The 13,710-nt window shown below is 37.0% G+C and overlaps 1 protein-coding gene across 1 annotated transcript in view; it reads right to left on the minus strand.

Moving 5' to 3' along the window:
• LOC132913764 (zinc finger protein 423 homolog) overlaps nt 1–13,710 on the minus strand; it is a 132,086-nt gene that overhangs the window by 72,536 nt on the left and 45,840 nt on the right. The window contains exon 4 of the mRNA XM_060972296.1: nt 7,448–7,519. Within this exon, the coding sequence (XP_060828279.1) occupies nt 7,448–7,519 (72 nt within the window). The remainder of the gene's footprint in view (nt 1–7,447; nt 7,520–13,710) is intronic.

Here is a 13,710-nt window from a genome sequence, read left to right on the forward strand (position 1 = left end):
AAGTAGAATTTCTTTTCTTTTTAATTCTTGAATTTGAATACTTATGTAAGCGAAATGACGATTAGTGGAATACAGCGCTATGGAAAACGAATAAACTACAAGTCTGATTACACGGTTACCGTTGGCCGGTAAATCAGAGAGCTACTAAAACTGCTCTAAAAGAGGGAATTACAAATGCATATCGAGAATGTAGAAGTTTCAGTGTAATTATAAACAATATTCAACGATCGTGCAAAATAAAACCAATTTAAATAATAAAAAAATTTATACAGATACAAACGATATAAATTGGAATATATTACTGTGATATACGTAGCTATAATACATCCCCAGAAACTAATCAATAAATATAACCACGTAATTTGTTCACTTTTAATTAGTCGTACTCCGTACAAAAACACCTACTCCTAATTTCCTTCCAAAATAACACGTGGGTTTACCACTCTCGGCAATATTCCATTATATTCAGCCTTACAATTATACCTTCAAGCTAAATTCTAACGTCTTATTGGAGTACCAGCAAATTTTACGTTTCCACCTCGCGCCGCCTCGATTAAAAAACTTAATTTTCTCTCTAGATTTATGTTTTAACCACCGACAACTAAGACAAAGATACAACCAAACGAAAAGATCAACATTTGCACTGCACATAATTTCTACAAAATAATTTCCAATCGACGACCTCGCTCATTCACGTAACTCCATACTAATCATTTTTAATAAAATATCTCAAAGAAGAGACTGAACAATTTTCCACTTGGCGTCACATATTATTATTTTTACAAAAAATTACCATCATCGTTTCGCATCGTTTCTACGAAAAATGACCAACTAATAATTTTACTCAGCCTCGTAACTCTATGCCAATTATTCTCATTAAAATACCTCGAAGCGGACACTTGGTAAATTACCATTCCGCATGATATCAATTAAACAGCTTAACGAAGATAATAAAAAGGAGAGGAAGGGTATTTATTTAACATATCAGAATTGGTTAAAACGTGCGTCAACCCGACAATCAAGAAGCGAAGAGGGGTTAAATAAAGAGAATGCGATAGAGGAAGTGGAGCTTCGTCAAGCTTTCGCCAGCATGAGATGTTGATCAGGCAGGTAAGCTTGGTGACACCGGTCCAGCCGGCTGTCAGAACTTTATCGAATAATAAACGAATTAAACAGCGGGAAGGACGATGGGCTGGCGGACATTTAAAGTGCTCGTCCATGTCCACGTCCGTCCTGGCTAATTACCGTCGACTTTAACCGCGATCCGGAACACCAAATTTCATCCTCGACAAAACAATTTCCGCCCAGCAACTCTGTCTCACCGATTATTTCTCAGCCAATTCTCTGTTGCTTCCGTTTCCATACTTTTTATACGCGCTACGATTTTCTACCGAATTTCAGACGAATTGCAGCGAATTTTGGTGTTTACGTGGCCGATGAAAACACCAGTTTCCTGTTTTTATTTCCGAGTTTTGGGAAGATCGACGATTGACGCGAGCTCACACTCCACGTCAATTAGATTTTGGATGAAAGCTTCGAAGACAAGGAAGTGCCGGTTCCCCCTAAGAATTTTACGTTTCGGAGAAATTTGTGGTTTCCAACTATTCTCAACTCTGTTGTTAATATCTTGCTGGCTTTAATACTTAATGGAATTTTTTCCTGGGATTTCAATGGTTTTCCAAATATAATTTTCCCTTTTCATCGTGTGTCAATCAAGATGGAAAATAAGAAAATGTAGATCTTCGTTAGGATCTTTTTATTCATTTTTATAAGGGTTTTGTGTTAACGATTTACAAGAATAGCGAAGAATGCATGATCGTATTAACGATAGATTATTATTTATTTGGTTATTTAGTTGCTTGAGTGGTTTACGATGCAGAAGACGCATTACAAAGTAATAATGAATAAGCAAGTTGAAGGCTTCTTGGTGTCCAAAGACAGACCAGCTTTAAATTTTCAACATGTCTATCGAGGCTGTTGTAGCTTAGTTAATCTACAAACATGGGCAAGACTAGACGGACAAAATTCTATGCGACACATCTACAGAGACCAAACTCGAACTTCGTCCCTGAAGGGACGAATTTTTTAATTTAACTGATTTTGTTATTAATTTGATAGCTAAAGAATGCAATCACTGTACACATTCTCGTATCTGTTTCAAATTGTATCAACCTAATCGCGATGTAATCGTGTCTCGTTACGATGATAATCAAATTTCAAAATGTTTTGTATGATATATACATAAGAAGTTCCCGAGAGTATTCGGAGTATTATCGCGAGCCACTGTATATATTTTCCGGCATGCCACAGAATGTTAGTTATCAGTATCATTTCTGAGAATATAATTAAAAAAATGGAACCTAGAAAACAGTATATTTCGAATATTTTATCAATTTCCTCGTATTAACGTTTTATCAGGCTTCGATAATAATTAACATTTTATCCATCTCTGATAGTAATTAATATTGTCTACATCTTCCCATATTAATCTCTCATCAATTTTTAATAGTAATCATTATTTTATCAATTTCTGAGAATAATTCAATTCTGTATACATTCTTCCATATTAATCGTCCATCAGGTTTTTACAATGATTGCTATCGTTTCAATCTTCTCATATTAATTTCCTACTGCACTTTCTCGCAATGATTGATATTTCCTGCATTTTTCTTTTTCATCGTCTGAGACTAATGCCGTGGCAAACTCTGCGCTTTCTAATTTCCCGTAAACGCATAGAAATCCACGTTGCAGCGCTATGAAAGTAATATGAAACATAACGAGGCAATGAAGCTGGTAAAAAGAAGAAAGAAGGATAGAAATGGCACGAACGAGACACGTTCACGCTAAAACCCCGTAGCAAAGTGTAAACCGAGCAACACACGGAGGTCGATTAATCACGAGCAACTAACCCTTTTTGTTGTCGATCCAACCCCTTCGCCTTAGACATCCCCAAAATGCTCGAATTGCAATCGGAGTAAGTTAATCCGACGATCGTGAGGATCGACTGTCCATCCGGGGCGCGGATAAACATCCGAAATGAATTCCAAGGGGCGGTTTCCAGGACAAGAGTGGAAGGGGGTGGGTTACTACCAACAGGAGGGTTAAATTAAGAGTGGAAAGAAGGGAGCAGCTTGGAGCGATACGCTGAACCAAGAGAAACCGAGTCGAACGCTCGTAATGCGACCAGCTTAAACTTGCAATGGGTCTCTGGGGTATAAAAGGAAAGAGAAAGAAAAAAATTGAGAGGAGGTGGAGGGTTGGATTGGGTGACTGACTGGCCGGACGTTCGGCAAGATGCGGCATATCTATGGGATTAGGAGTTGCTTACGAGTTTGAAGATGGTCGGTTGGATTTAGGATTAATTTTTGTTTCGAGCGGAAAATTAGAAAATTCAAAATTATCGAAGTCTGAGAAGGTAAATCAAAGAACGTTTTCTATCAAACGTAAAAATCGTAGTGATCTTTCTCATCTTTCACTTTCTATTTTTGTATCATCCGTTAAGAAAATAACTGTCCGCTCAAACAAGAAGACCAACGTGTCGAAGCAAACCATTATCTCAAAACTATTGAAAATCTTGTTGATTTGTCCAAGTTCGAGATACCAGATCGAAGAATTGTCTTCTTAAATGACCGCGTCGAGCTTGAACCATATTCTCAAAATCATTTCACGAAGCTCAAATCACGTCAAACCAGTCTGCGAAGCTCGGATCATTCTCCGTATTTACTTACAATCTGCGAATACCAATTTTCCTACCATTTGTTTTGTATCTCGTTCGTAATCTATATTTTGCATCTGTGTAGACAGAGAATCAATTTCTCATAGAAAACCACGAGTCTGAAGAAACCACCCTCGGAATCTAAATGGCTATCTTGTTAAACGTGAGAGGCAGATCAACGAAACGTGGAGCAATTCTGAACAATTCCACGCAACGTTTCAACCCTCAAGTATCTTCTATTTCCATTAAAACGTTGAAAAAGGAATCATTTTTCTCCTATACAGGGTGTTAATTTTAACTCGAGCACCTAAATTATTTCTGTTACTAATTGAAAGTAAGAAAAACGACTAAATAGGACGTACATAATTTTAAGACGTGCATTTGGTGGTAAAAAAGGTGATTTTAAAGTGAAGATCATTCTAACAGTTCCTTCAACGTCATCGTATTTTTCTGCCTATTAACTCTAACCTTGCCAGTCCCGGTTAAACAACCTGTTTCAAAATTTAATTGAAAATTGTACATTCGTCGTTATTTCTTTCGTTCCTCTAACTGTACACCGTCCGATTAATCAATTTCTTAATTTTCGTTGATATAAAAATTTACATAAAGTCGGCCAAACAAAAACGAAACAACGATGAACAATTTTGAATTAAACTTCGAAACGTTAGTAACGTTAATATCAACGTGTATTTTACATAAAGAATGATTGATAGAAACTAACTCCTAGAGCTAAAGCTACTAAACGCAAAATTAAACCACTGTGTCCTCGAATCGTCTTATCGATCTTCCAACCTTGAAACTCCAAATCCTGTATCATCCTCCACCTCCTCATCCTCATCCTCCTTCAAAAAGAAAGAGACAGAGAAAAAAAAATAGAAATGGAGCCCCGTAAAATGGAAACGTGGACGGTGATGATAGATCGAACGCGGAGCAATTCTGGACAAAATTGGACGCGTTTTTAATGGAAGAAGCGGCGGCGATGGCGGCGGAAAACGGTGCAGTTGTTTGCCGGGCGAGCAAACACGACGGCACTTCTCGAGGGCGTAATCGAAATTGCGGGTTCGACGTCGACGAACGAGTTTCCGCGGAATCGTGATGCGACCACGGTGATTCGATTACCGTCCAGAGCAACACACAGAGATTCCGGCTTTAGTTTCGTTGGTTTGAAGAGGAAGTTGCTGCGGGATAGAGGAGAGACAGAGAGTGCTGGCCCGTGAATAAGGCTCGAAGAGGAGGCAAGGGGATGGTTTTGCCTTTGGCCGGCGGCGGCTATCCCCGGCTAGCTAACGCACTCCTGGGAAGACATAAATGTGTCCCTTTAGTAGCGCACAGCCTCTCGTTTCGCGTGTCCTCGCCGAAAAGCTGCGGATTCTGCCACCCTCTGCATCAAACTTTCCTCTGTGCGTCGTAGAAACGCGTCCAAAAATTTGATTCACCTTCTTCCAATCTTTCTTTTTACGCTTTTTTACGCGAATCGTTTGCCCGCTAACTCCTTTGCTGCGATTCTCGTCCCTTTATCTTGGTTTTCGTAGGACGAGTTTCACATCGGAACATTCGTTTTACTTCTTCTTTCCAGGTTTTTTTGAAGACAATTGTTTTTGGCAAATTCGTCCGCGCGCTGCAAACGGCGTTCTTTATTCCAGTTTGCGTGGGATTAATTTAAGATTAGAGTGTTTCTTGTACTACTTGTTTTGAAAATTTTGAACAGAATAATTTGGTACTATAAAAAGCGCTTTAGACCATTCGTTGCAATTGTCAGAGCGAATTTGTTAAATATAACGTGAAGTGTGTTGAGAAATGTTCTGTTTATTTCTTCTCCAGGGAAATTATTTGATATGCTCATTTGAGCGGTGTACAGGGTGTTTTAATCCTTATTACGGAGATACTCGTTCCTGTACGTTAATGTTTTATTTGACGATTGGATAAGTTGAAACCTGACAAACAATTTTTGCCTCCTCCTTCTCTTTCTTTTTCTGGCGGTAGATGATTTAACGAGTTTGTTTAAAAAGGTATTTATCAAATAAGTATTTTATTCTCTCATAAGAAACTTTCATTCGCGTTCGTGATTTTTCACCACTTGACACCTTTTCGTAGCCAAAGTAACTTTCTAAAGAAAAATCGATCTACCAACAATTTGTCTACTAACAACCCGATTCACACGCAAAGTATTAAATACTTAAATATGAATATAAGTTCCATCATAAATAGAAGATCAAACCTATCAATTACGTGTTACTCACAGAGATAGAAAAAATCGTTAAAAAATTTTTAAAATCGTAAATATAATTATTATCTGCAAGTAACATTAAATCAGACTTAATTTGTACACTGGTAACAATTAAACAATTTGAATTGCTATTACAATGTCACGTATTCCGGCGTTTATAAATCACTGTTCCAAATCAATCAGACGAAATAGTTAATTGTGTCTGTGACAATATTCCTGCAAGCTGGTAATGGACTTGGGAGATTGGTCGAGTAAAACCGAGTCAAACCGAACTGGGTCCTCTGTTACTCTCCATGTAATCGAATTACGTAAGCGTATGCACGTCGAATTCGTGGAAACTCGTGCCAGTATAAACCAAATCTGCAGGAAATTTTGCAGTTAGTCCCTCGAGTCTGATAAAAACCCTTACACCTGCTATCAGAAGATCGCATTCAACGTTTACACCATTCGATTGATATTACGCGCAAGGAGCAACATTGAAACGCGGGAGAATAAAAGCGAAAGTTCAAGGTTAGAGCTGGTGAAAGTCGGATAGTAGCAAAGTACAAAACTTGTGAATTAGAATGTGTAGGGTGTCAGCAATACGTTCAACGATAACATATTACAGATTCGTTCCACTTGATTTTCTAGATCGAGAAATTGCAACGTCGATTATAAAACTCGAATAAGTACAAACCGCGTAATCTGAAATTGAAAATTTCGAGTCTATTCGAGTTGGGGATTTTAAATTTGGAATACTTTAGTGTTGGGATAATTTTAAAAATTCTAAGTATACTAGTAAATCTCGTACGACGATGTTGAATGTTAATACGTTAAAATTCCTATAATTACGAGTAAAAAGATTTGAATATTCCATAAATAACACTAAAAAAAAAGGACAAAAATCACAGAATTGTCAGCTAAAAGATTCAAAATTGCACAATTAATTCAGAAATAATTTTAGATTCTAATTTCCTTTAAATTCTCAATCCCTATATTCCACTTAACAAAATACCTATTAATTGCACAAAAAATTCTATTGAATGCCAAACTTACAATTTCTTATCTTGTTTTTCATTTTACCTACGTTATTTAATTTTTGAAATCTACATTGTGACGATAAACAAAGAGAGATACGACTTCCATGAAATTTAAAACGGTTCACATCGTTTCATCGTGTCACCAGTTTAACCCTAATTTTCGTTTGAAATCGTAGGGCGAAAGAATGCAAGGGGAATCTACGAGCCGATGTCCGTCTAAAAAATTCACCCCCTCGACCCGAGAAAAACGAAAGCGAGAAACAGAAAAGGGAGACTACCCTCTTTATCGCCGTAGCTTTCTGCTTGTTAGAATCTCCTCGAGTTTTCCGAGATTTTTATGGGTCACGAGACTGTTTAAGAATCTCTGCATTGCCCTCTCTTTCGTCCTATATTTCATCAACCGTCGATCTCGTCAAAATTTTACGTAAAAAAGCATATACGTTTGATAAAAGTGAAAACAATTATTCGTGAAACTTTAAGACTCACCGCTATCGAGGCTGTTCTGATTCTCCAGATCTAGTCCTTGAACTGACGATGGCCTTCCTTCTTGTGCATACTCTGAAACAGAATGTTACCTTTTTAACGATTTTTACTTTCAACTCTATATTTTTCAAAGAATTCAATTTCTCAAACGCGTGAGATTTGTAGACAATATTTTACGATGAATTTGGTTCATCAGAATCGGAAGCTTACACAATAAAACATTAAAATGTTGTACAGGTAATTCATAGACTAATTCATAAACATCAAATGCCCACAAAAATTGTAAAGGTAATTCACCTAACTAGTCCACAAACTTCAAGTGTCTAAGAAAATTATGAAGATAGTTGACAAACTAATTCACAAATTCCTGAGGCCCACAAAAATTATAATGGTAATTCACAAATTAATGCACAAGTGCCCGTGAAAATAATGAAGATAATTGACAAACTAATTCACAAATTCCAGAGGTCCATAAAAATTATACAGTTAGTCCATAAACTAGATAATCTATAAATTACGAAGATCCATAAAAATTATATAGTTAGTTCATAAACTAGGTAATTCACAAATTCCAAATGTCCATAAAAATTATACAGTTAGTTCATAAACTAGGTAATTCACAAATTCCAAATGTCCATAAAAATTATACAGTTAGTTCACAAACTACGTAATTCACACATTTCACATGTCCATACAAATTACGAAGCTAATTCATAAATTGATTCACGAATTCCAAATGTCCAAACGTTTAAAAGAATTGCTGTAAATTCCATAGTCCAATTTACCTAAAAAGTACGTAAATTACAAACTCGCAATTTCTATTACGTCTACGCCTTCCCATACCTGATAAATTAGATTCTTTGAAAAGTACTGACGTCGAATTAAAAGTAAAACAATATCAGCGGTATAATAAAATTTACTCCAAAGATCTTCGACCATTGTTCATCCCCGATTCTCAGGATTTTTGTACAATACGCATATTTACAAAATCCTCTCGCCTATCCATATAATCTCAACTGGATAAAAATCTTTCAAATCGTCCTTTAGCCCTGCCATTTTGCTCTAACTATGATCGATACACGGTGTAACACAGAGAAAAGAAAATGGAAAAAAAGGAATAAAAAATAAAAGTATCCGATCGCGAATGCAGAGAAGAAAAGAAGGGCGTGGGGATATCGGTGGTTGTTTCGTACAAGTTACGCTTAAAGTTGCGCATACTCCGGTGGGAAATTTGAATTTTGGCCAGTTTTCCTCGACCAGCTGGCCCAAGGTGGTTCGGTCTCCTATGCGCAGGAATGGGCTATGGGAGCCAATATCACCGGGGTATGGCTCCCATGGGACCGTCGCGGCTCTTTTCCACCCTTTCTCGTATTATATCCATCCGTGTAGCAGAAAGGGTCGAAAGCACGCTTACCGTGCCACCGTCGTGTATCTAAGTTCGTTCCGCTCGATCGCCCGAAATCCCATGAAATTTCAATGTGCACCTCCATTAGCCTCTGTATTGGCTGGAATTACGCCACTAGATTTTCGGGACTATAATAAAAGAAAGGAGCTGTAGAAAAACTTGGATCACCTGGATGCGAGTAGCCAAATTGGTCGAGTCTAAGTTTCAATCATTTCTACGCTGTGATTTCGGGCTATGTATCTAATTTTATGATTATGTATCCAGTATATATGAATTTTCAATCTAATATTTGTCGTTAAAATATTCTTTCGTTGCAGCAATCGACGAGACGGTAACGAGGCAAGAAGAGATGCGAAAAGAAATTGGAAATCAAAGAATTTCTTTATGCAGGCTGTCGAGGAACTCTGTTGGAGGAATTAAATAAATTTAATTACATTAAAGTAATTAATAGAAATTAATTAAATTTCATTACAGCAAAGCTGAACGAATTTCGGAATCTGTTTCCTGGAATTTTTGTATTCTTTGTGGATGAGTGAAGAGTTGTTCGAAGTTGAGATAATAATTGTATTAGAGAGGGCGGAGTTGAAATGTCAAATCGAGGGTTCAAAGGTTTTGTAGATCGGTAATTAATTGATTGAAGCGTTTTTTTTTTTAAGAAAAGGGATTATCGAAAATAAAGGAAATATTGAAAGGAGAAATTAAACGAATTAAAACAACTTAAAACAATATTAAAATAAGGCCTAAGTATTTCCCCTATTACTCAATATTGCTAATTGTAATGTGCGTAAAAATGCACTCGATAATATATGACTCTAAGCTCGTATTACGTTAACAAAGAAGAATCACAGAGAGAAAGGAACCGAAAGCTGCAGAAACTTGAAGATCCAATATCCGCGTCACAGACTCGTGCATATGCCAAACAACAGACCAATTATCATCCTAAGCTGTTCCAAAATTCAAAAGCGTTCGCAATTCGCGAATATCGATAAACTATCCGGCCAAAAAGCTAATAAAGGAAAGTTGCACAACTGAAAACTAAAGCTCCAGAAACTTGAAAACATCTACTACCATCCACGCTACAGATCCGTTCCTACGGGCCAATCATCGTCCAAAACTACTTCTTTCGATTGTAAAAGCATTCGCAATTCGCGAATATCAACTTTATCCTCGGTGGGACGAGAAAAAAGAAAAGAGATATCCACGAGGACGCTGGCGACTGCGTTTCAACGTAGAAAAGTTGGTTCGAAAGTTAATTGTTTATTCGAAAGTGAGAATAATTCATTGATAAGGGAACAAAGGAGAATCGCAGGGGCAAAAGTAGCAAGGAGAAGGTGTGCATTCAAGCTTGTGGAATTATCATCGCTCATAAGTCATGGGCGGCGCGAAACGTTGCAGCAAACGCAGTTCGTGGTTTCAGAGAAGAGATAACTCGTATAAATAACCCGGAAGTCCGCGGTGTACAATAGTCTTTTTTTACGAGTATGACTTTTGGGAGTTCCAAGGCCGCGCTTGGGACACTGTTGGTAATCAGTTTGTCGTTGCCACCGAAATATACTACGTGAACGACCAGAGAGAACAGAAAACATAAAAAACAAAAAAAAAAAAAAAAACATTTCACTTGGTGGAATTTTAGATTTCTCATTACGTTATAACGCTGGATACGCGCTCGCGGTTCCGCTGAAAAACTTTTCGATTTTTCGAGCCATATTTCTTGCTATCCTTTTACTTTCTTTCATATAATCAATATACCATACGATATAGTTATATAGCGTCATGATACATATACACATAAGTATACAGTACATCATACAGTAGATATAAGTACATCATAAGTATTAAGACACTTATTCTGTCAAAGTTATCGAAGAACTCTATCGAATCCTGCCTCGTTCAATATTTTATATTATAACCGGTTAGCTACGCTATTTAGTTTTAGAAATCTCTCATGGGGTTAGGTCACGGAGCGCGTGGATAAATACAAGCGACAACGAGTATACACGTCAAACGCACCGAAATGAAGTTTTTGTTCGACGTGTATACTCGTCAAACGCAGTTGACCGGACAAAGAATACACGACTCGACTGAAATAAAAGATTCGTAATAAAATAACTAAAATCATCGGTGGACGATAAATTTTTGTATAATTCTATATTGCGATAAGAAGTTCCTTATCAGTACGCCATATTGAGAGTGGCAACAACTGTCTTAGAACCCTACTGATCTCTCCACTAAACCTTCCGTCCCTGCCCTACCATTTGTTTTCTCAAATTACAAATATTAGCAAATTTTCTTCAAACTCCCAAATAATTTGCAAAAAAAAAAAAAAAAAAAAGAGAAATTCGTCAAAGACGAAGCCTTGTCAACAAGATTAAAAAATAAGTTTCTTTAAGCCGTCAAAAGAAGACTGAAAAGGACTAAGGTACGCACGATCGACACAGTTACGATTGTCTTTGCACCAACACGTATAAATTTCGGCGGCGCTCGAAGCTGTTGGGAACCGGTTTTGGTTTTGTATTAGCATGTAACTCCGGCAGGAGTTGAAGTTGCGATGGCTTGTGGGTGGCTGGGCGAACGTAGGGAGGGTAATTACCTCCTTGGGGAGTCCCCCTCCGTTCGCGTAGCCGGCAATAGCCCCAGCACGGGTACAGAGGCTTCCCACTGCTCCCAGTGGTCCCGCGGGAACGTCCCAGTGACTCTCATACTGCTGGTTCTCATTCGACCTAAATTGGATTTTACCAGAGCGCGCGCGCGAGCCAGCTCACCCTCGGTTTTCTTTCTTTTGCCGTTTTGGTCGATCGTTTTAAGTGTTGACAGGACTTGATAATGAAGATCAGATTAGATTTTATCGGAGATTTTTCGTCTTTTTTTTTTTTGAAAATTATTTTTCTCTTTAATATCGAAGTTAAGCTCGATTTTTTAGGACAATTCCTTTGAAGGTCAAGGGATTGGATGTCGGATTGGACTTTTTGCAATTTTATGGAACTTCTGTAAAGATTAAAGATAAAGGTAGATTGGATATTACAGATTGCATTGTATGAAATTTTATGGAATTTCTTTGAAGATTAGAAGATCGAAGGTTCGATTGGATTTTTACGAGCTTTCATTTTTCTGTAAAGGTTAGAGAGTTGACAGTTCTATCGGATTTTTTCCTCGAATTTCTTTGAGGACTCCAGCGTGGAAAATCAGACTGGATTTCATGGAATTTCTTTGACGATTAAACTGTATCGTTTCGGGAATGATCGAGATGCTCGCGAATATGCGCGGAGAATTTCAAAATTTCTATGTGGAAGGATGAAAGATTTGTTTTCTGAGGTGACGGAGGTAACTGTGACAACGATGTTAACAGCGAATAATATAATGATGACAGTAAAGATCATGATAATGACGACGATGGTAATACTCTAACTTGATGATAATACGACTGTTAATACTCTAATAATTATTGCAATAACGATAATATGGAAGTTGGTGATGATGATGTTAACAACGAATATTGAAAATAACGATGATGGTAATGACGATGACAATGGTAATTACACTGCTACTGGATGCTAATAGCAATGGTGATTCTGATGATAATAGTACTGAAGCTAATTGATGATAATTCTAATGACAATAGCCATGGTGATTGCTATGTTAATAGTAAATATTGAAGATAATAATAGTTGCCGTATAATGATTATGATTATTCACGTAGAGTAACGCGACGATCGATCAAATTGAAGACTCAATCGCGTTTTTGGCTTAATACAGACGATAGGAACTCCTGAAACAGCTGTACGAACTCTCGATCGCTATCTAGGTGATATAATTAAACAGATATAATAAATTAGAACTCACGATTAGAGTTCACGATTCGAGGTACGGTTTATGATATCGCGAGACAGTTTCGTGCTTTCCATTCGAGCCTTGTCAGAGAGTTTAATTGCCGGGACGTCTCGTGACGGACATTAAATTCGAATTACTTAAGTCTGGTTAGCTGGTTTTATTAATCCTCGTCGTGACCCTATGATTATTCCAAACGAGATATTTTATTAATTATACTATGTCCAATTTCTAATTTGTCACAGTCGATTTTTCTATAAATGATTAACGTTGCTTTCATTTTGAAAACCAGGCTCAGATCACCATTTGCCTGAATCTACTGAACAGTTCGAATATAAACAGTGTAAATGAAGTTCATAATAGAAGACATTCTTTGATATTCCTTATTATCCATAATTTTTTGTTCGTATAATAAAAGTACATTTTGATTGAATTAGACAAGTAGATTCACTGGATACTACCGTTATCATTGAATTTTTTGTTTTTGAAACTTGCTTCCCAGCTTCGTAATTTGTGCGAACCAGTTTGCCAGGAATAAGTGAGTACACCAACTAACAATTGCTACGAAGATCGCTAACGATCATTAGATGAGGATAAGATCGCCCAAGTCGGGTCAGCGAAATTGTTGAAACAGCCGAAGGGACGCGCCATATGCGTCAGTAGAATCAGACATCTTAGCGAGACACTAACTAAAGTTCCCTTCCAGTAGATAAAGTTTATATAACCCTCAAATGATAAATACCGGGACAATTTGGACTGGACATTTCACATTTACGCTTTCTAAGCTACATTTATTATTATGAGTACAATTCTACTTTTTAAATGAATTTCGTTATTACGTATCTCCTCATATCATAAATTTACGATAAATTTGAAATTATTTAAATCCAATAAACAATCTGAAATACATGTATTACGAAATATATTATTGTAACGATAATAATAATAATATATATTTTCAGCCTCGTGGCCATGAAAAGATCTACAATTGTTATTCTTATTTATCTTACGCTCTAAACAATACATCCTTCTCATA

The sequence above is a fragment of the Bombus pascuorum genome, chromosome 13 (genome assembly GCF_905332965.1).
Source record: "Bombus pascuorum chromosome 13, iyBomPasc1.1, whole genome shotgun sequence".
NCBI classification, from domain to species: Eukaryota; Metazoa; Arthropoda; class Insecta; order Hymenoptera; family Apidae; genus Bombus; species Bombus pascuorum.